At 39.2% G+C, this 24,385-nt stretch overlaps 1 protein-coding gene across 1 annotated transcript in view; it reads left to right on the forward strand.

Annotated features, from left to right (window-relative positions):
• Positions 1 to 1,788: 1,788 nt before the first annotated feature.
• The window catches only part of LOC309415249 (zinc finger RNA-binding protein-like), a gene marked incomplete at both ends in the record, with an annotated part of 49,787 nt that continues 27,190 nt past the window's right edge, over positions 1,789 to 24,385 (forward strand). Inside the window, 5 exons of the mRNA XM_082012715.1 lie at positions 1,789 to 1,825; positions 2,062 to 2,146; positions 19,938 to 20,220; positions 22,731 to 22,875; positions 23,667 to 23,885. Of these exons, the coding sequence (XP_081868841.1) occupies positions 1,789 to 1,825; positions 2,062 to 2,146; positions 19,938 to 20,220; positions 22,731 to 22,875; positions 23,667 to 23,885 (769 nt within the window). The remainder of the gene's footprint in view (positions 1,826 to 2,061; positions 2,147 to 19,937; positions 20,221 to 22,730; positions 22,876 to 23,666; positions 23,886 to 24,385) is intronic.

A 24,385-nucleotide genomic window follows, 5' to 3' on the forward strand; every position in this document is an offset into this window, starting at 1 on the left:
AATTCTCTCCCCCATCCCACTGCGGGAGGGGGAGTGAGCGAGCGGCTGCGTGGTGCTTAGTTGCCGGCTGGGGCTAAACCACGGCAGACCTCATCGCTCTCTACAACTACCTGAAAGGGGGTTGTGGCGACGTGGGTGTTGGTCTCTTCTCCCAAGTAACTAGTGATAGGACGAGAGGAAAGGGCCTCAAGTTGCACCAGGGGAGGTTTAGATTGGATATTAGGAAAAATTTCTTTACTGAGAGAGTGGTCAAGCATTGGAACAGGCTGCCCAGGGAGGTGGTGGTGTCACCATCACTGGAAGTGTTCAAAAAACGTGTGGACATCGCACTTCAGGACATGGTTTAGTGGGCATGGTGGTGTCGGGTTGACGGTTGGACTCGATGATCTTAGGGGTCTTTTCCAACCTTAATGATTCTGTGATTCTGTGACCATAAAAGGGAAAAAGGAGTAGGGGACTAACTCCCCAAACGACCATCGACGACCACCCGAGACCCCCACGCATGTATAGTGTAGTTTTGCAACGCCAGCATTATGTAAATGTAGTAGATAGGCAGGGAGGCGGAGATTTCTCAGAAAATGGAATGAATATGTATAGCTTGTTGCAATAAAAGAAGTGCTTATGAAACTTAAGACATACACACTGGGCAGAGTTATCCCCTGTGTCTCCAGTACTGCAATAAAGAATGCCTGCCTTCTAAAACTTCAAGCTAAGTGTTAGAGGGTTTTCTTGCAGACTTTTTCGATATCACGGAGCAGCCTGTTCCAATGTTTGACCACTCTCTCAGTAAAGAAATTTTTCCTAATATCTAGTCTAAACCTCCCCTGGCGCAACTTGAGGCCATTTCCTCTCATCCTATCACTAGTTACTTGGGAGAAGAGACCAACACCCACCTCACCACAAACCCCTTTCAGGTAGTTGTAGAGAACAATGAGGTCTCCCCTCAGCCTCCTTTTCTGCAGACTGAACAACCCCAGTTTCCTCAGCCGCTCCTCATAAGACTTGTGCTCCAGACCCCTCACCAGCTTTGTTGCCCTTTTCTGGACACGCTCCAGCACCTCAGCATCCTTCTTGTAGTGAGGGGCCCAAAACTGAACACAGTATTCCAGGTGCAGCCTCACCAGTGCTGAGTACAGGGGTACAATCACTTCCCTACTCCTGCTGGCCACACTATTTCTGATACAGGCCAGGATGCTGTTGGCCTTCTTGGCCACCTGGGCACACTGCTGGCTCATGTTCAGCCGGCTGTCAACCAGCACCCCCAGGTCCTTTTCTGCCGGGCAGCTTTCCAGCCACTCTTCCCCAAGCCTGTAGCGTTGCATGGGGTTGTTGTGACCGAAGTGCAGAACAGGGGATAATGGAAGGAGGAAGGGAGCAGGCGGGCGGTACGTACAGCACTCCTCTGAGAGCAGCTGTCTCTCGCGCCTGGGCCTCAGGGAGTGGGAACTACAGCTCCCAAGAGCCTTTGCACATCCCGCGCAAGCGCACATGAGGATTCGCGCCTGAAGCATGGTGGCGGCTCCTGAGGCACTAAGTGCGTTCTTCCGTGGGCGGGGGCGAGGGGGTGTAGTCATGGGCCGGACTACAACTCCCAGCGGCCCCTCACATATCTCGCGCGTGTGCATGATCCTGGCCTGTTCGCATTCCGTCGTTGTCGGGGTGTTGGTGTGTATGTCGCGGAGGGGTGGGGGGGGAGGGGAGGAAACACACACGGACACGGGAGCGAGTGTGGCCGTGAGGAGGAGGGGTTGAGAGTTCAGAAGCTGTTGTCGCTGCCAGCTTGGACTCATGATTCCTATATGTCCGGTAGTTTCGTTCACCTATGGTAAGTAACGGCGCTCAGTGTTTATGTGTGTCCGTGCGCGCGGGGGGGAGGCGATGCGGCCCGCGCGCGGGGAGGGGAATGGGGAGGGGAGTCCTGAGGTGCTGCGTCTGACCTGGCGCTCGCGCGCTCTTACTGTCTCTTGTCTGTGTCCCCTCCTCTTCCCTCCTCCTCTTGCCGGGCCTCCTGTCATGGCCCCGACCGCCGCCGCCGCCGCCTCTTGGTTATCGTCGCCACAGTGCCCAGTCGGCTGGGAGAAGATGCCAAAATGGCCACCGGCAACTACTTTGGTTTCACCCATAGCGGGGCTGCTGCCCAGTATAGGTAACCGCTGCGACCCCTCCCTGCCCTGCTCTGCCCCTTCCTCCCTCCCTCTGTTAGGGCCAGGAGCCATCTCTCCCCTCTTCGCCTCCGGTCCTGTGTCCCTGGCCGGGATCTCCCCGCCCCCTCGGCGGTGAGTGCTCGGGACTGCTTCCATCCCCCACCCCGTGTGGGGGCCTATTTCGCACCCAGCTCCTTCGGGATGGTTGTGCTTGAGACCTTTCTGCTTGTCTGCCCTACTCGCGGGTGTGTTTCCTTATCCTCCTGGTAAGGGCCTCCCTCTATCCTTAGTGGTGTGAGGGTGGGGAGGTGGAGCCGGGCACCACAGAGGAGGAGGAGGAGAATCAGCGGCAGCATCAGGTCCCAAGGTCCTTAAATTAAAATGGCCACTCGCCGCTGCCCCAGGGCCCTTCAGCTTCATGGAAGAGCTGCTCCCCAAGTCTTTGTCCTCCCTCTGTGTCAGTGTGGGAGGACAGAATCCTTTTTAACGTAGGTTAAAATTACACCAACCCAACCTATGGTAGACTGGATGGATAAGGGAAGAGCTGAAGCACCAGAAAATACAGGGGACTGTCTCATTCCACTGAAGCAATGTTATAATTAATGTCTCTCAGAAAGTCGCGAAGGTACTTTCAGGACCAGGCACCTTTTAAAAAGATTTCCTACTTGGATATCTAAGACCTGGAGCAGGTCTTATAGTGGAGTTCAGGGACCTGTAACTGTATGTCTTGTACTGACATACTGCCTTCAATCTTTGTATCTTTGTATTCTTTGTGCATCCAAATTGTGTATCAGAGTGTTAAAAAGTAATTGGTAGCATCTATCATCTCACTTTTTCTGAAATCAAATTACTTAATTTGGCAAAAACCAGATACAATCAGGAACATCTTCACATTTTTGGCTTGTATTGGAATAGTACCTTGAAGTCCACATTTGAATCTACATTATTAATTTCATAAATCTGTAATAAAGACCTTCTATGACTTCGAAGTCTTGGTTAATGGGAAAAACAGAAGAATAAAGCAAATAGATGAGGGGTTATTAACAAACAAATGCAGATGTGTGCTACTGTTAACTAGCTAATCAAAATTGCATACCCAACATAGTTTCAGGATTATACAGTTTTATGGGGGTCTTGGAATGACTCCCAATCTATTCTTACCTGGAAATGGAGATGAAGTACATTAATTTTCATTTACTCCAATGTATAATAGTTAAAGGGGAGGATTAAACTTAGCTTGTCATCTTGTCTTTTTAAGATTAGGTGCTCACAGTATATTTATGTTTTACTCAGTAGTTATAGTGAAATTTGAAACTGTCATCACGGGGTATGAAGGAGTTTCTAAATAGCATAGAGGTTTTTTTTAAAAGTAAATAAACAATCTTTAAGTGAATAATAAACTGAGATCCATATAGCCGCGATTTTTGAAGTGGAGATTAATTTTTTTAAATTATTATTCCTTTTATTGTGGAGCTGAGGTGGTCTATAGACTTAAGAACCCGAACAACTAATTTGAAATTTCCTTTTGAATTGCAATATAAAAACATATAATTGGAATAAAGTTCAAAAGTGTTTTCATAGTTAATCCTAAATGTGTTCTTAAGAAAATGGAACTGGTTGAAAGAAGCTTTTTCCTTTGCTATCACAAGCGCAAGATACTATTCCATTTGCGTATCAGTAAAAAACTGCATCCTATAAATGGTTTGTATATTTACCACATCTGAAAGTGAAGAGACACAATAATCAGTGTTAAAGCAGTCCTTTCATAAGAATGAATTTAATATTTTGAGTAGAAAACACAGGAGTTGCTTAAAATGCCTAAAAGGGAGCTTACCTTCATGAAGCAGATTTGTCAGGTCCTTAGTAGCTTGTTTACGGAGTGCTACAAAATGTATATTCCACTCCAGTATATTTGAGAAAGAGATGGTGGTGCCAGGGGAAGATAATAAAAGATTTAATATTGCAGTAAGTCCTCTAAGATTGTTACCAGTATTCAGAGTAACAGTTTATAGAATAACAAAATTCCTGTGTCATTAGAAATAGAGATAATAGAGAATACAAATGGATGTTTACCTGTGTAGTTAATACATAAGTGAGTCTTATAAATCTACAAAACAAAAAAATTCTCGCCACAGGACTAATCCATGGATTGTTTAAAAAAAAAAAAAAATATGCTCAAAATAGCAAGTTGTTTTAGGAGGGCAAATCAGACACTTGAAACTGAAGACCTTAGGTGTTTTTTTTTATATACGCCATTTAGAAGTCCCAGTGCAGTAGTTTTTATAGCAAGTAGCAGAAACTTTTATAATAAACACATTATTAGTCACATTTTTTTGGGTTCTCTCTTGACAAAATGGCTGTCAAAAATTCTGATGCCCTGGGAGAACTTTAGGCTGCAACTTTAAAGGAGTCTCAGTCAGTGCTCCCTAATGATAATATAAAGAATACTGTTGATTTCAGCACTTACTTCAGCTAAGTGCAAAAAATCTGTGCAATTCTTTTTAGGATATAAGCCTTTCTTGGAATATCTCAAAGTATGAAACTGTTAAATTTTCAGCTGGAGACATGCAGAAGAAGAAAACAAAAACAACTTTGCATCAGAAAGAGGAGAGTCTAAATAGTTTCTGATAAATAATTTCAAAGGAGAAAAATCTGCTAAACTAACTAAATATTTGAAAGGTGCTTGTATTAAAGGTTTTTCTTATTTAAGTCTATACTTGTAGACCAGTATAAACCCTGTTGGAATTCCAGTTTCTCAAAATCACAGTGTTCTAATTTGCATTAATAGCAGTGAAGGGACAATGTATTAAAACTATTGGGTTCAAGGAAACAGCTTCTTAAAATCAAAAACTGAAAAGATGATGAATCTATTACTGGCATATAAATCACTGTGTCGTCTTGTGATTCTAGTTTATATGTGGCCATGGTGGATCATTTAAATACACCCTCATCCTTCACATGAAGGATAAATTAAAATTTGTCCAAGGAATATAATCTTAATGTTAAATACTGATATTTGAAGCAGTTATAAAGGCCAGATTGGTAGCTGCTCGGATGTTAGATCTTGTATTTGGGAAATTCATGAGTAATGTGTGCAGGAGTTGATAATGTAGTTACTGTTGTAACAGTGTAAGCAGTATAGTTCCCTGAATTGATTAGATAAGAAAGGGAAGAGATGTCTGCTTTTATTAGTTCATAAATACTAGCTTTCATAAAGCACATTTGAAATCTTAACTTATTTCATATTTAATCGAAGGCAGCAAAAGAGCTAAGTGCCCTTTAAACCTGTAAATAATGGATTAGAAGCATTCTTGTTCCTTTCAGTGTTGTTACTGCATAAAATTTCCTGCTGCCCTGCTCATTCAAAATTCTTTGTGTGCACTATCCAGTAATAACATCATGACTTAATGAGAGAAGCATTAGATTGTGCAAATACTGATGCAGGAAATGTCTCTGAATATTGCAATACCTTTGTACTTTCTGCTAGTGGTGGTGTTGGGGCCTAAGTTTATAAACCTGTATGCAATGCAAAACTCATCTGTTGCTTATTTAAGTAACTGTAGTAATCCATCTATTTAGGAGTCTGAAATAAATGTGGAATTTGGTGATACTAGACCTCTTTACATTGTGTGTGTGCGCATGCTCTGTAGGCCACATGAACTATTGTGTGTCTATTCAGTTTGAAATGAACAACCTAATATTTGCTTGTCTTTAAGGAAAAAAAATACTAGCATTCTTGATTCTGATTCAAAGAAATCCAAACTTAAGAAATTCAAACTTAATAACATCAAAGTGTTATTAAGCAGACATCTTTATTGCAGCGCTGGACGCATGGGGGATATCTCCTCCTAACATGTGTGCGCTGAAACAAAAGTTCATCCTTTATATACCTTAAGGACACGAATATTCACACATTTTCCAAGAAATCACTGCCTCCTTGCTTATCTATTACATTTACATAATGCTGGCATTGCAAAACTACACTACGCATGCGCGGGGGTCTCGGGTGGTCGTTGGTGGTCGTTTGGGGAGTTAGCCCCCTACTCCTTTTTCCCTTTTATGGTCACGGGTCTCTTGAGGATAATTTCTTCTCCTTGGATGTTCGCCCCTTCTATTGTTCAGCCAAGCGGTTCCTTCTTATCATCCTTGTTAGAGCATTCCTGCTAGGATGTTTCTATTCTCAGGGTTAAGATATCTTCTCTGTTCTCTTTAATCTCTCAGTCCTTGCTCTTAATTCTTCGTTGTTTTAATTTTCATGAGGCCTGCTTTACACATAGTTACAATGTTAGCATTGAGGAAGTACAGCCTAAGGACTGTGAGAGTAGGCCGTTAAACATAATCACACAGTTATTAGGCTAAAGAATTCTATACTAAAGTTAAACTAATCATGTAAACAATAACCTTCCATATATTAAGAAATTTGCAAAACTTACAGTTGATTAGTGACACATGCGAAAACCTTATAATTGTTTTAGATCCTTGTTTCATTTCAGTGCTGGAGAAGAGGCATAGTTATGCTTTTATTTTAAAGTTGGCTGACTGAAATGTGGGAATGCTGATGGAGAGAGAGGGACATTGAGAAATGTTTGGACAGAGAAGTGTGTAAATATGGTGGTCTCAATTAACCTTGTATTAAGATTTTAGTTTCTGTTAAGAAGATAAAGAATCTTTGAGTGTCTGAGTTTGATCTTAGTGATGTTCATACTGTGTCCCTGCTCTAATGAGACAGGTCACAGATGGTAGATTCTTGGGTAGTTAGCAGTGATTTGATAACTTTTAATTGCTATCAAGTAGCATTAATATTATTTAAGTGTGGTGAGCTGTTACAGATAAAGGCAATTGTAGCAGTTAGGGTCCAGAGCCAATCACAGTGCCTGTGACTTTAGGTTAAGATGCAGTCTTCTAGGCAGCCATATGGAAGTGAACTCTTGCAATTATAGCTAGTTTGGCGTTCAGGTGCACTGTGCAATGTTACAGGATATTTGAGACTGGTGCAGAACAGCAAAGGAAGGTAAAATGCTGTGGATGGATAAGTTGGCTATTGAGAATTGTTTTGGGGTGGAGTGTTTTTTTCACATTTGCTAGTACTTCTAATTAACTTTACTTTTTCTTCAGTGTCTGCCCTAGTTACCTTTTCTTCAACTAGATACTGGTTTCAAAAGTATCTGGTCTTTCAGAGACGTTAGGGCTGTAATCCACACAGGCCTACTAGCCCAAGCTTAAAGTATCACTAAACATAAATCAGACTTGTACTGGTGGACAACAGGAAGATAGGGACAATAATGAGTAGGACTTAAGGCTTATTCTGAAGTGAAAATGTGCCACTAGACTTAAACTTATGTTAAGAAAAACATTTCTTCATCTTACAGTATTGTGCTATATGCACCCTATTCTAAAATGCATGGGGAATGAATGTAATCATAGTTTTATCATAGGATGGATGTACATATATCATAGTGTAAAAACTCCAAATGCTTTCTTTCTGTGAATTTCATGCCCATGCTATCTTGAGTTGTGTCGCATCTTAAAGGAGATACATTTTTAGCAAAAGGCACTGAATACGATTGAGCTGCATGGTGCTGATTCTCCTTTGTTCAATCCACGTTAGTCTTAAGTGCTATCTTAAACATGCTGTTCTAGCTTACTTAATGTACACAAGAAGCCTCCAGTAAGTTACTGCTGTTTATAAAAAGATTTTGATAGGTTTATTTTCAAATTAGTGAGGTCCCACTCTCAAAGGCGGTATGCCAACATTAGAAAGGCAGTAAGGGGCTCTGTGTTTGTTAACATGGGCTGTGTGCCAGTATTGCAGTTGACTAATAATGGGAAGAGGAGGTGGTAGTAATTGGGGAGGAAAGGTGCCTCACTAATCAGAGGAGCCATTGTCACTTTTAGGAGGGAAGTCTGCCAACTAGTTTAAATTTGCAACAGACTCATGTCTTTAGGAACTGAGCACTTGGAGAAGCTTTTCTGTTAATGATATAGTTACAGCCTTTGTAGTTGTAACATCAAAATGGATTGATGGTTGTGGGCTTAACTCTGGGGTGTTAAATTATGTGTAAAACTTTGTCTGCAACTTAAATGTAACAATGGTAGGTTAAAGTGTATTTACATTATTGGTACCTAGAAAAGCGAAGTAGTAGCTTAAGGCAGGAAATATAGAATGTTTTAAGAATTGAATACAATTTTCCATACTAGTGAAGTTTCTTTCCTTTTATAGAGAACTTGCCAATTTTAGCATTTTTTTTTTTTTTCTGTTTAACATCTTCATTAATGATCTGGATTATGGGGCAGAGTGTACCCTCAGCAAGTTTGCTGATGACACAAAACTGGGAGCAGTGGCTGATGTGCTAGAGGGTTGTGCTGCCATCTAGAGAGATTTCAACGGGATTGTTCAGCCTGGAGAAGAGCAGGTTCTGGGGAGACCTTATAGCAGCTTTCCAGTACCTGAAGGGGGCCTACAAGAAAGCTGGAGAGGGACATTTTGCAAGGGCATGTAGTGAGAAGACAAGGGGTAATGACTTTAAACTGAAAGATGTTAGATTCAGACTAGATAGAAGTAAGAAATTCTTCACTATGAGGGTGGTGAGGCACTGGAAGAGTTTGCCCAGAGAAGTTGCAGGTGCCCCATCCCTGGAAGTGTTCAAGGCCAGGTTGGATGGGGCTTTGAGCAACCTGGTCTAGTGGAAGGTGTCCCTGCCCATGGGCAGGGGGACTGGAGCTAGATGATCTTTAAGGTCCCATCCAACTCAAACCATTCTATGATTTTGACAGGGAAAATGGTAGTAGTTGGTACTTTTTCAGGCAGATGTAACATCTCAAGTTCAGTTCTTTTTGTCTTGCATTATCATTTTGAACATGGCTGTTAACTAGAAGTGAATAAAATCAATGTTTTGATAATGAAGGAAGGGGTATAGGCATTGAGCTGTCCATTGTGTGCAACTGAGTAAAGACAGGTAGATACAGAGCATATATTTGCATCACTGTTACAGACGCTTGCAGTTATGTTGTGATGTACAGTGAGGAAAACATTGCAGAATTTGATTTGATTTCAATCAGGTAGTGAAACTAAATGTGAAGATGAACAAAGCAGTAAGGGTGTATTGAAAACATGAGGATATTCATCTTTGAGATGAGTTACTGATAGTATATGGTTTAGCTATCCATTAGAAATGGGTATTTTTTGTTTTTAATGGAATGATGCAAGGATGTTTTTTAGAAACAAGGAAGAGGAAGGGAAACTCAAAATTACTATGGAGAACTGTTTTTTTAGGCAGTGTGTAGTTAAACCATAGAATATGTTACCAGGAACTGCTAAAATTTAACAGAATTCAAGAGAGGATTGCACGTGTGCATGCCTTCAGGTCTAGTAAATTGCGTTACAAGCAATGTTCTGTTCACAAAGTTGTAATAATAATTTTCATTAGAGTCCTAAAAAGATAAATTCAGTCTTCAAAATTTTATTCCTATGGTGAGTGACAGGCTCTAGAAAAACAGAAGTCTCTTCTAAAATACAGCTTACTGTAGTGCGATATTTCATTTCACCATTTTATGCTGTTTATTGTCAAGTGTGTTTAGGAGAAAAAAGCTAATTTGTTTTGTTTTTTGAAATTATTATTATTTTGTTTTTACTTTACTCAGCCCAGGTTCCATTAACACACCTGAAACTTCACCTGATAAGTTACTCAGTAGTGCCTCTTCCTAGGCAGCAGATTGTAGTGCTGTTTTCAGTTTTTGGAGAGTTAGGTCATACTTGTTTCAGTCTTCATATCCCTGAAAGAAGAATTGCAAAATTGTATTTTTTGCTATTCTGATACTAATAGAGTAGTTTATGAAACTTTGATGGATCTGGCAGTTAGGTCTCAACAAATATGATTTCCTTAATGCTAAAACGTTCAAATATTCCTAAAAGTTAGAATTCGAGAAATAAGGCTTAATTAGTGTATGTGGGGGTTTTGTTTGGTGGTGGTTTGTTTTTTTTTTTTTAGTTCAAGATATTTGTATTTTTAAAATTATTTTTAAGAGTAACTTGTGTTCTGCTAAGATAGCCTGAAAATCACTTCTGCATTTGCATGCAAAAAAACCTGCAAGAAATATGTTTTAGAAGTTGTAATTTCTGAGGAAGCTGGTAGTTTGGGTAGTGTTACCGAAAACGTCAGCAAGAAAACCCTCGAACACTTAGTTTGAAGTTTTAGAAGGCAGGCATTCTTTATTGCAGCGCTGGATGCACGGGGGTTCGCTCCACCTAACGTGCATGCCCTGAAGCAAAAGTTCATCCTTTATATACCTTGAAGACATGAATATTCACACATTTTCTGAAAAATCTCCACCTCCCTGCCTACTACATTTACATAATGCTGGCGTTGCAAAACTACACTACGCATGCACGGGGGTCTCGGGTGGTCGTCGGTGGTCGTTTGGGGAGTTAGCCCCCTACTCCTTTTTCCCTTTTATGGTCACAGGTCTCCTGAGGATAGTTTCTTCTCCTTGGATGTTTGTCCCTTCTGTTGTACAGCCAAGGGATTCTTTCTCATCACCCTTGTTTGAGCACTCCTGCTAGGACGTTTCTGTGCTCAAGGTTAAGATATCTTCTCTGTACTCATTAGTCTCTCAGTCCTTTCTCTTAACTCTTCTTTGTTTTGATTTCATGAGGCCTCTTGGTTCTACACCCACGCACACATTTCTTGTGATTAACTATTTACACATAGCTGAAATGTTAGCCTTGAGGCAAGTACAGCCTAAGGACTATGAGAGTAGGCTGTTAAACATAATCACACAGTTATTAGGCTAAAGAAATCTGTACTAAAGTTAAACTAATCATATAATCAGTAACTCTCCAGAAAGTACATAAATGTATCAGTAGAGACAAAATTGGTTTTAGTCCTGACTGTAACTCTGTATCAAAATAGCACTCTTCAGAAAAATAAAACAATTAAATGTCTTTTGCTTCTAGGAAGAGAGTTTTCAGTGTTCATTGCCCTAAACAGAGCTGGAATAGCAGCAACGTTAATGTGTGTGTTGGTTGCTAGTACAGAGATGCACTGGAGATCAGCGTTTTTGTATTCCTTTGGCTTATGTGCACATGAATTACAATTCATTTTTGTTTTTAAATTAAATCAGTCAGTGTGATGAAAAGCAAGGCTTATAGGGAATCTTTTATGTGCTTTCCTCATATACCTTTTATGTGCTATATATCTTACATGGGAATAGACTGCGTTTTTCTGAAAGTGTATTCCTCTGACAATAATTGTTACAAATACCTTATTAAATTTCTTAACGCATGACTTACTCCACAAATATCCTAATGTGGAAAATAAAATATCTTACAGTCTTAAGTCACATGAAGTTATTACCCTGCAAAATAGGTAGCATTATATCAGTGTTGCATTTTCCTGATATTGTTAATGTGCAATAAATAAATAAAGCTTTCTACCTTCAATTTATTTTTTTACGAAAAAAACCCTCAACACTTTTACTAGAAAAGGCCAATAGCTGGAAATTAAAAAGGACAAGAGCAGTGTTTTCCAGAAGATAATTTAGTATTTGTTTCTTAAATTTAAATGCTCTTAATTCTCTGTCATTCTTGGGCTGATAAATCACAGGAAATCCAGACCTCCTATCAGTGTTGCTACATAAAAGTAACAAGTGAGGATTCTGCTATTTTAGATCTAATTATAATACAAGTTCTCATTTAAGCTTCTTTTTGTGGAAGAATTTTGATCATTTGCAAACCTATATTAAATAGCTCTTTAAATTAGACAAACCTGTGTGTTTTTGGAAGTGAAGAACAATATTTTGCTAAATGGACATCAGTATTTCATTAAATGCTATTGATTGGCACTTTCTGCCTCCTAGCCAGCTTCTGACTTAAAATTATTTTAGGTGCGCTGCCATCTTTTTTTTCACTTTGGAAGCCCATGTTTCTTTTTCTATATAAAAAAACCACTGTCACAGTTTCCTTGTTGAAGATCTTTGTGCAGTTCAGAAAAGATTTTTTAATTGCTGCTTGAATATTTGGGTTTTTGAAAAGGGGGATAAAAATTACTAACAGAAATATGAAATAAATAATCTAGTTATTAAAATAACTAATGTAGAGTAGTGATGGCTAACACCTTTTTGAGAACTTGTTCTCAGGGTGTGGAATTTTTGTTGCTGGTGTTTTAATACAACTTAGATAAATGTAAGTGTTCAGGATGGGTTTTCCAGGCTAAATATCTACCTAAAATTATACTTTTTTTTTTTAAGCTATACTATAGTTTAATTTATTTTATAAGCTATACTATAGCTTAATTTGTGGTGTAGAATCACAGAATCATTAAGGTTGGAAAAGACCTTCAAGATCATCAAGCCCAACCATCAACCCAACACCACCAAGCCTACTAAACCATATCCTACATGTTTTCTGAACACTTCCAGTGATGGTGACTCTACTGCCTCCCTGGGCAGCCTGTTCCAATGCTTGACCACTCTCTCAGTAAAGAAATCTTTCCTAATATCTAGTCTAAACCTCCCCTGGAGCAACTTGAGGCCATTTCCTCTTGTCCTATTGCTAGTTACTTGGGAGAAGAGACCAACACCCATGTCGCCACAACCCCCTTTCAGGTAGTTGTAGAGAGCGATAAGGTCTCCCCTCAGCCTCCTCTTCTCCAGACTGAACAACCCCAGTTCCCTCAGCCGCTCCTCAAAAGAATTGTGCTCCAGACCCCTCACCAGCTTCGTTGCCCTTCTCTGGACACACTCAAGCACCTCAATGTCCTTCTTGTAGTGAGGGGCCCAAAACTGAACACAGTATTCGAGGTGTGACCTCACCAGTGCTGAGTACAGGGGCACGATCACTTCCCTACTCCTGCTGGCCACACTATTTCTGATACAGGCCAGGATGTAGTTGGCCTTCTTGGCCACCTGGGCACACTGCCGGCTCATATTCAGCCGGCTGTCAACCAGCACCCCCAGGTCCTTTTCCGCCAGGCAGCTCTCCAGCCACTCTTCCCCAAGCCTGTAGCGTTGCATGGGGTTGTTGTGGCCGAAGTGCAGGACCCTGCATTTGGCCTTATTAAACCTCATACAGTTGACCTCTGCCCATGGATCCAGCCTGTCCAGATCCCTCTGCAGAGCCCTCCTACCCTCCAGCAGATGAACACTCCCACCCAACTTGGTGTCATCTGCAAACTTACTGAGGGTGCACTCGATTCCCTCATCCAGATCATCTATAAAGATATTGAACAAGACCGGCCTCAAAACTGAGCCCTGGGGAACACCACTTGTGACTGGCCGCCAACTGGATTTATCTCCGTTCACCACAACTCTCTGAGCTCAGCTGTCCAGCCAGTTCTTTACCCAGCAAAGAGTAAACCTGTCTAAGCCACGAGCCGCCAGTTTCTCCAGGAGAATGCTGTGGGAGACGCTGTCAAAGGCTTTACTAAAGTCCAGGTAGACAACATCCACGGCCTTTCCCTCATCCACTTGGTGGGTCACCTGGTCATAGAAGGAGATCAGGTTGGTCAAGCAGGACCTGCCTTTCATGAACCCGTGCTGGCTGGGCCTGATCCTTTGGGTGTCCTGCACATGCCCTGTGAGTGCCCTCAAGATGAACCTCTCCATAATCTTCCCTGGCACGGAGGTCAGGCTGACAGGCCTGTAGTTCCCGGGATCCTCCTTCTGACCCTTCTTGTAGATGGGTGTCCGGTTTTCTGGGACCTCCAATTTGGGCAGGGAGATCTTAGTAAGTCTTTGATGCCTTAGTGTTTCAGAATGAGGACTTAGAATTTGCAAATGGGAAAAAGATTTTTACATGTTACACTGTTTCAGAATCACAGTTCTGAGTGTACACAGCAATATTAAACATTGATACCATGAAAATAGCTGCAGTGGTAGTCTTATGTCCAGCTTGCAAAGTATCAAAGCAAAACACCTGTCGGATAAAACTTCATTTTATTTGGTGAAAGGAGTTTTGTACACTGGCCATCAATGTGGACTAGGCTAATTTTTGCTGTGGTCTTTGGGATGAATTCTGCAAGATTGTGAGCCAGTGTTGCTCTTCACACCACAGAAAATCAAGTTGACACAGAATTGGAGATTAGTGTGGAGAAAGATACGTGGTCACAAGTCACTGCAGTCAGTCTTATCTAGGAGGTTTAATATCATAGTGGTATTTTATAGTACGTAGCACTTTTTCTGTTACTAATTCATCTGAAAGATTAGTATTTTCCATCATTAATGTCAGTAGAAATTAGTATAGTTATTCAAAGATTTGAGTCAAAGGTGTTTTACAAAAAATACTTTTCTTATGCACTGTAGTACAATAATTGCGTGTAAAGAATTAATTCTCTTGATCTTGAGGTTCTTTAGGTAAGATATGGAAGACAAGAACAAGCTAGGTATACACTGAGGTGTAAAAACTTCTGAATAGAAGCAAGCTTATTTGGGAGGAGGAAGCAAAGAGCATGATGAAATAGTGATATGCATGTAGCAGTTCAGGGCAGGTAGGGAGAGACAAAAAACATTAGGTAAGCTTCTGGAAATTATCTTCTGTAGTTGACTGAAACATCTGCAGAACCTGGAGCAGAACAATTGAGTGCAACATGTAGACAGAAAACTAGCTGTGGCTGGGGTAGCAAAAACACAGTGAACTAGAAATCCGAGCTGGAAGATGAAGAATGTGTGTTCCTAGAAAATGGAAATTAAAGTGAGCTTGGTGGGGAAGCACTGTTGCTATTATGATCTAAAGAAATAGGTGTGGTATGAATAAAATATATTATTTTTGAATTAGAATCTCTGGCAGAAGAGGTATTATGAGAGCAATACAGCAGAGTAAGATTTGAAGCTGCCAAGACCTTTGCCTGTAACTTCTTAAATCAAAGAATGGTGTTTATTTTGATAGTGAGTTAAAACACTGTAAGAATTGTAATATGAAGTTACTTTGAATTGAATGTTCATAAACTGGGTTTGTTTTAAGTAAATGTTGGTCTAGAACTCATTTGCTTTTGAAACTGAATCTTTTATAAATGAAGGAAAAAACTCTTGACAGTGAAGGTGCTCAGACACTGGAACAGGTTGTCTAGAGCAGTTTTGCAATCTCCATTCTTGGAGACAATTGGAACCTGACTGGACACAAAGCCCTGAGAAACCTAATGTAACTTTGAAATTAGCTGTGCTTTGAGCACGGGGTTAGAAGAGATGACCTCCAAATTTTTGTTTCAGCCTAAATTATTCTATATTATGTGTGATTATATGATTTTTAAGCTCCACCTAGTTAGTAAAGCCAGTTGGACTGTGTATCTTTTCATATGAAGATTGCTAGAATTCCTTGAACTCAAAAATGCTAATAAGGATATTAGAGTTTATTTGGGGGAATTGAAGAATTGACCTATAAAGAAAACTCACTAAGTTACCAGGTCAATCAGTTAGCTTCTCTGTCCACTTGTAATTTGGTTCAACTTTTTTCCACTGTGCTGGGGGATTAAGCTAAACTGAATTACTTACTTTGTTGTGGTGAAGAACACGTATGTGGTTTGTTACCATAGCTCAGCTGACATACTGTATTTCATTGTTGCTCTAATAACTTGTCCTGGTTTCAGCTGGGATAGAGTTAGTTTTCTTCCTGATAGCTGGCATAGTGCTGTGTTTTGGATTTAGGATGAAAATAATGGTGGTAACATACTGATGGTTTAGTTGTTGCTAAGCAGTCAAGGACTGTTCAGCTTCCCGTGCTCTGGCCTGCCAGCAAGAAGGCTGGAGGTGCACAGGAAGCTGGGAGGGGACACAGCTAGGACAGCTGACCCAAACCGGCCAAAGGGATGTTCCATACCATATGACATCATGCTCAGTATATAAACTGGGGGAAGTTGGCTGGGGAGGGGCTGTGGCTCGGGAACTAACTGGTCATCGGTCAGTGGGTGGTGAGCAATTGTGCTGTGCATCACTTGTTTTGTATATTCTTTTATCATTATCATCATCATCATCATCATTGTTATTATTAGCCTAATCATTATTATTATTCTCTTCCTCCCCCCCCCCCCCCCCCCCCCCCCCCCCCCCCGGTCCTATGAAATGGTCTTTATCTCAACCCACAAGTTCTACCTTTTTTTTTTTTTTTATTCTCTTCCCCCATTCCCGCTGGGGTGGTGTGAGTGAACAGCTGTGTGGTTGTTTTAGCTACCTGCCAGGTTGAACCACAACATAACTTGATCAGGTGCCCAAGTCTTTTGGAGTCTTATTTATTGGGACTAAGTTGAAATACTTGATATGATTCAATATAGACAATTATTACTTAAGGTAGAGATTAGTAAAAGGATTGTAGAGAAGGAGCTGGTAGAGATGACTAGTAGAATTAGAAGAGTGATTATTAAATAGGAATAATTGCAGTGGAGTACACTAGGGATTGGTCTTGAGTCTTACTTAGTATTTATATGTATGTGTACATATAAATATGTACATACATATTTATGTATTTATACATATATGCATTATTTATAATTTATATATATACACACATATTTATACATACCATACATATGTACGTGTACATACACAGTATGGTGTGTTGTGATATTTGATGCAAGGGAAATATTGTCAATACACAGGTAACTTTACAAGAAGCTGCTCTGAGGAAGCTAGACTGTTTGGAAAGAAAGCAATCTGGAGCAGAGTGGGTAGCACAGATGAAACTTCATCTGAAATGATGCATACAGTTCTTGCCATCTGTAGTTAAGAAAGAAGAGTAGATAATATTTAGGATAGGTGCAAAGAACAACTGCAAGAAAGATCTGGCAAAATAGTCTGGGAGGAGGTAAGTTCATCTCAGCAAATGTAATGAGGCATTAATAGCCAAACAAGGGTTAAAAACTCTTGTAAGTTAAATGAAATTGGCACAAAAATCTTTTATATAAATTAATTACATGAAAGTGTCTGGTCATCTTAATGTTAAAAGGTTCTCAGTAAGACCATGGGGAGAAAAAGAAACATCATAAATTTAGAAAAGATGTCGTGAATTTCTGTAACATCGTGTGACATAACTTTTAAAAAGGAAGAAGCAGTCAATTCTAGAATATTTTTCTTGTCTTGCAAACTTGATCACTAGCTCTGCATGATGTTGCAGAAGCACGTGGAACAGGTTTGCTAAAGTAAACACGGTCATACAGCTATATTAGCCTTAGAAATCAAATTATTTGGGTTGTTAATTCTATACCGTGATAAGGAAGTTTGATCCAAAAATAGCATAGAAGACAGTATTCTGTCTGTAGTGAAATCTTTTTAATAGTCCTGCTCATAATGATCACAATCTCTTCACAATATTAAATACTGAAAACTGTCAGGCAGCCTTAATCATATATATTCTGAGAAGAAAAGCATTTTCTTTGATAAACTGATTGATGCTGTTACATCATAGTGTGTTGTGAACACTGTATTGTATTTTGTAATAGTAACTTAAGCATGGTTTCATGAAACTTGAAGAGCCAAATTAATGCTTCCTGGACAGGTCCCTGTTCTTTCTCTCCCTCCCGTTTTTTTCCCCTTGCTTCCATACATATAACTTATGTGGCAGACTGTTTTGTGAGCTCCAATGTTTCTAACATTTCTATCATGTTAGAAAATGAGCCCAAGATAAAAAAAAACCTCATAGTTTTCTGCTAGATTAATGAGTTAAATCAGTGCACTGAATAGCTTGACAAGTAGCAGAACTAGCACTAGGGATGGAATAGGATGGCATAGCCAGGTTTGGTATATGGGAGGAGGGAAGAATAAGAGTGGGTGTAGGATGGAGCAAAACTTTTTCTTGTTGGCAGTATTAGACTGTTGATGTTTTCAAGTGCAGTCTGAGTTAAATAGTCTGCTGCTGTTTTCTCAATGTATTTTTAGTAGATACATATGGTAATGTGAATTACCTCAGAACTTTTGAATATTTTATACTTCTTTACTGTTAAATATGTAGATAATGCAGGCTAATTTTATAGATTGTCATTCACTTTTACCATCATAAAATAGTCTTCCTGAATCTTCTGCTGGAGTCTGATTTCTTACCTTAAACTGACAAAACAGAGAAACTGCCTATATACATCAAGTAGGAGGAATTGCTTCAAGCAGTGGTGGGAGCTACACCAGAGTGGTTCAGGTCTTTTCCTTCCACTGTTATGCTAAGAAGCTGAAAATAAAATGAAACATAATTGTGAGTACAACTCACAACTGAATTAAATTTGAATGGAATGCAAGTGGTCTTTCAAGCAATCGGGGTCTAAGATGGGAAGAAGGTAGAGTCCAGGCATGTAAGTCCAATAATAATAACATTTTCTCTGTGTGTTTCTGCTGTAAGAATGTTGGTTTTGTTTTGTTGGTTTTTTTTAATATATTGAAGTTAATGGGTTCTGCTGTAATTAAATGACAAAATCAGTTTTTCTTTTAAAAAAATTACTAAACACAAGGGATTTATGGAAATGTCTTTTGCAAAAATAATAGTATCTATAGTTAAAAGGTACTTTGTTTCTGGTGGTTATGTCAGAGAGAATATTGCAGTCTTTAGGAAAAAAACTACTGTAACTTTTGGTTTTGAGCATAACCCTGCTGCCATTCCACTTTGCCACTGAGTATGTTTGCTTGAAGTGATATTTCATTTTTCTGTTTTCTTCTAAAAAATAAGGGATACTACCTCCTTGATAGGCATGGAATTGGTTTTGAATTATCTTTTAATAGTGCTATGGAGATGTGAAACCCTATAGAGATTCTTAAATATTATTGAAAAGCAGTGCAGGAAATGTACTAAAAATTTCAGAATAATCACTCAATCCTGATTTCATATAATTGTTCCAGATAGTGATAATTTGCCCAGTTCACTTTGTTTAAAAATAACTGTTGTAGGCTTTTAATCATAATGCATAGATCAATACAGGATAATAATATTAGTTTCAGTTCAAATAATTAAGCCTTTGAAGCCATCATTTTTTATTTCTGCTGTTAATATTTACTCATTCTTAGTAAATAGCCACATATTAATGTCCTACTTGCAAATTTAAGAGAAGCAAATTAGTCTCAGAATGTGCCTGGAAGATTGCCAGAGCTCTAGTAGCAGTCGTCTTGCTTGATCTGACTGTCTGTTCTTTTGATGCTTCATGTTGTGAGGCAGTGGACTTCTGTATGAGTGAGTGGGGCCAGCTTTTATTATTCTAAATTTTTGTGGGGAAAGTCCCTTATCAGAGGTATGTACTTAAAGTGTCTCTGCCTTAAATTTAAGAGTTCTGAGCTAATTTTTATGAAAGTCTTCAAAATCTCATTCCTTAAATATGGTTTACTGAAAAACATCATGCAAGTGCAGGTCAGTAATGAGCTCTTACAGAAAAGTAGTTGTTTTTTTTTAATTTGACAGGTATGTCAGTTTTATTGAAGAACTACTAAAACACTTAAACTTATTGGTCATGAAAAGATAACAGTGTAAGACTTCTGTATTATTTTAAATGAAAGACTTGGGTTCCTTTCAAGCAGTGGAACACAATAAACACATACACACACCCCCACACACCCCCCCCACAAGAAGAAAGTCACCACACACACACCCCCCCCTGCTAAGAAGAAAGTCACCACCTGCATGATATGTCTGCATCCACAGGAACTTCAAAATGATACAGCCTTTTTAATGGGGGTGGAAGAGAGTTAATAAAAGCCGTTAAAGTGTATGATAGCTGCTCCAGGTCTGTTTGAAGAACAGACAAGTATTAATCAAATCTGTGATTTTGAAATGTTTAGGCATTAGCTTAGTATGTTGACTTAATCTAATTATTTGCTTACTGTCTTTTTCCAATATAGCCAGCAGCCAGCTTCAGGTGTAGCCTATTCCCATCCAACTACAGTTGCTAGCTACACTGTCCACCAGGCACCAGTTGCTGCGCATACAGTTACTGCAGCCTATGCTCCAGCAGCAGCTACAGTTGCAGTAGCCAGGCCGGCTCCAGTAGCTGTTGCAGCTGCTGCAACAGCTGCTGCTTATGGAGGTTATCCTACAGCGCACACAGCTACAGATTATGGTTATACACAGAGGCAACAAGAAGCTCCACCACCACCACCTCCTGTCACTACGCAGAATTACCAGGTGTGTTTAAAAAAAAAAAAAATTACTTGTGTGATTTTTAAATTATATGTTAAAAGGAGGAGGCCTGTTTGGATAAAAGAATGTGATGATATTTGTATTTTTTCTTCCATGAATCACAGTTTAAATGCAACTCACATTACTTAGTAGCTAAAACTAGTGAAGTGACTGCAGTCTCGTATGGCGCATATAGAGGATTATCAGCAGTAGTACTGCAGGAGCTAAGATTTAGACATTCACACAATAAGCAATGAATTGATATTTATCTCCAAATGATTTTGTGAACTACTGCTAAAATACTTGTCTCAGCTAGCCTAAATGTTCAAGTGGCATGCGGTAAACTAAGTCATGGAACTGGTTTAGATGAAAAAACTGTTCCAATAAAAATTTTCGGTGGGAGATAGAAATAGTTCCCTTGTCAGATTCCTGGATGCCACAGGAGCTCTAGTACCAAATGTAAGAGGATAGAAGATTACCTTAGGAGAGGAACTACCCTTTGGGTAAGTTTGGGGTACCCTTTGTGAGACTACTGCCTAACCTTGTGTGGTACAGGCTTCTACAAAAGGGAACTGTTGTCTGTTTTCATCTTGCCCTGACCTTTGCTGACACTTCCTTGGGTTGAATCTAGCGGTTGTCAGCATTTGGGTAGGTCAGTTCAGGATAAGCATCCCACAGAAAGCTAACCAACCAAAAAGAGAGTAGCAGCTTTCCACGGGATTGACAGGCTTCTGCAGAATTTCCTAGGTTCTGCACAGTTGTGATGCCAATGCAAGAGATGGAGATGGGATCATGTAGGGCTATGAGGAGAGATGTGATGGTACCTCAGACAACTTCCCACTCTTATGCTGGCTTAAATGTCATATGAAACAATATCCTGTCAGTGACTTGTATTCCTCTTCAGGAATAAAGAAACTTAGCAGTACAATTTTAGCAGGGCCTGTAGCGATAGGACAAGGGGTAACAGTTTCAAACTAAAAGAGGGTAGATTTAGACTAGACATAAGGAAGAAATTTTTCACAATGAGGGTGATGAAACACTGGAACAGGTTGCCCAGAGAGGTGGTAGATGCCCCATCCCTGGAAACATTCAAGGTCAGGTTGGACTGAGCTCTGAGCAACCTGATGTAGTTGAAGATGCTCATTGCAGGGGGGTTGGACTAGATGACCTTTAAAGGTCCCTTCCAACCCAAACTGTTCTATGATTCTAAATTACAGTGCTGCATTAGTTTTGACAGTTGGAAGATTTCAGTCTGTAGAGGTTATCTTGGCACTTATCTAATATAAAAAATGAACAGGAGTAAACACTTAAGAAAGAGTGAGAAGTTGCATTTTTTCCTGTCTGTCTAGATTCACACAGTGCAAGCGTATATGCACATCAGTAACCCTAGCCCACTGGTTTCAATCAGACAGCTTAGATGCAGAAAAATGAGGGCTTTTACATGGCCAGGTAGTTTCCCATTGGAAATGTGAGCTTTATTTGTATTTTTTATCAGCTTTTTTTCTACATGAACATTTGTTAGTCAGTCTTCAGTGGATATTTCTAGGCTGGTGTGTTTATGCACAAGAGTTATCAAACTCTTATGGCATGGCTCATAGTTAAAATGTGCATTTACTATGAGACAGAGGACATTATTACAAGGGACATACTATTTCAATTCTTTAACATTTTAGTCCTAAACTTATCAAGGCATTATCTATATTCTAATTAGTAATTTTGTTTGTTTAAAAGGACTATACTGTTGCTGTATGTTATAAATTCCTTTGTATGGCTTTTGTAATTTGTTACATATGGTAATGAATCAAAATGTAGGAGTCTTTCCAGTAGCATGATTACTCATAATTACAAGGTCATTAAACTAGTCAGTTATTAGATGCATTCAGACAGAAAAAAAGTCTCCTAAACTAAAGAAAAATAATTCTACTTTACACAGGTGGGATATAAAAGAGAATCTATTGTTATATTTCTTTAAAATAAAAAGAAATTGTATACATTAGTATATTTCAGCTAATGTAGTTCATGCCTTGCTACCCTTCAGTTGATCAACTCTTTATGCTTTACAATAAATATGGTGAGGATTGGAGAATATATGTATGTGCATATAGTGTCTTCCAAGCCCTCCCCTTCTACGCTTGCTAACCATCTCCTGAGTTCTGGAGGTTTCAAATGGGCTGTTTGCCTTGCCCTTATAAACTAGATATGGTTCCCCAACGGAATAGTTGATATGCCAAAAAGTAAAGAAGGCTTTAAAAAATATAACCAAGAAAAGTATTGTTGATAATGGGATTTTTAAAGCCAATAAAGGATCATGTTTGTAAACTTGTGAATTTATTGTGGTTTGTGGAGACCTGTGGTGGTTTTTTCCTTCATATTTTACAGGAATGTAATCTGATACAGTCATTATGAAAAACTAGTGAGAATAGTTGCTTTTCAGTAACAAAAATAATTTGGAAGGGAAAGGGATTTAATAGCATATACTTAAGGAGAAATTTGTTTTTTCTTTTTTGAATTTTTAGGATTCCTATTCTTATGTTCGATCTACTGCCCCAGCTGTAGCTTATGACAGCAAACAATACTATCAACAACCAACAGCAACTGCTGCGGCTGTGGCTGCTGCTGCCCAGCCTCAACCTTCAGTAGCTGAATCGTACTACCAGACAGGTGGGTGGCATGATTCAAACTCCTGTCATTATACACAGTCTGTGTACTACTTTAATACCTTAACAATATGTTTTTGAATATTTCACATTATCCAGATTTTTTTGTTGTTTTTGTTTTGACATGTAATCCCTGTCAATCTGTAGAAAACTTTGCTGCACCTAGAACTTGAACATTATTGTGACATTGCCATAAGTAACTATCTTTGAGGTTTGGATTGTTATTAAATACACTCAAAACATACTTCTAGGCAAACTTTTTTGCTGAAATAAGTTCAAAAAGTCAATGGTGGGTTCAGATGATATCTTGGTTAGAAAGACTGGGGGTTTATTTAATTCTTTAGTTACTTAATGTATGTAGTTCTTTAATTATCAGTATCATGAATGCTACAAAGCATAATTCCTATTTACTTTTTTTACTATAATTAGGAATAATAAGAAAGTTTAGATGCACTTTGGTTTATGTACTATAATAAAACCATTGAACGAGAAGGTTGTTTAAAAACATGTCAGCACAGTTAAAAATACATAAATAAATCTGAGGCTTACTAGTGTGAGCTATGACACAATTACACAGTTGTGTGATATATGATAGGCAATGCATAACCATTACTGTAAACAAAAAACCAAAAACCCAAACAAAAAAAAGGGGCAAAAACCAACCAAACTAAAACAAAACCCACTTGTTTTATGTTTATTCCCCAGCATATCATTAAGTATCACTTAATATGGTTTGCATTTCATTCAACTAAAACATATCAATGTTTGTACACTTCTATTTTCTATCCTACTTAGCTCCAAAAGCAGGATATAGCCAAGGGGCAACTCAGTATACCCAAGCCCAGCAAACACGACAAGTGACAGCTATAAAACCTGCAACCCCAAGTCCAGCAACAACTACGTTTTCTATATATCCAGTATCCTCTACTGTGCAGCCAGTAGCAGCTGCAGCTACTGTTGTTCCATCCTATACTCAAAGTGCAACGTATAGTACAACAGCGGTTACTTATTCTGGTAAGAATTTTGCATATTATGTTGCTCTGGGATCTTTGCAGTTGTTACAGGAGAGTATTTAAATACTCAGAATTTTAGCAGTTTGTGTTCAGTTACATCGTAGTCTCCTGAGAAGTATCAACTGGTTACATGAAAATATTTTGCCATTACATGTGAGAATATACAAAGCATTGTCATTTGCTACGTGCACAGTGTTTTGTGACTTACTGTAAGGCCTGAAAAGAAAAGATGGGTGGTAGAAAAAATAAGGAAACATGTTCACATAAATATAACCCAGGGAAATTGGGAGCATGCTGCCATCAAACAGCAGTTACAGAGACAGGGAGGAGCAGTCCAATATAAATCTTGTAAGTTTGGGTTGTCTTGACCCAAAATGGGAAGAGAATGGGTGCTAAAAAAAAAAACCAAAAAAACTTTCCTTAAAACATTAGAAATCCAAAAAGTAGTTAACGTCTTTTCATCTTTAACTTTATGGCCAGATAGTAATCAACTGGCATATT

The sequence above is a fragment of the Phaethon aethereus genome, assembly GCF_964289735.1.
Source record: "Phaethon aethereus genome assembly, chromosome: W".
In the NCBI taxonomy this organism is placed as follows: domain Eukaryota; kingdom Metazoa; phylum Chordata; class Aves; order Phaethontiformes; family Phaethontidae; genus Phaethon; species Phaethon aethereus.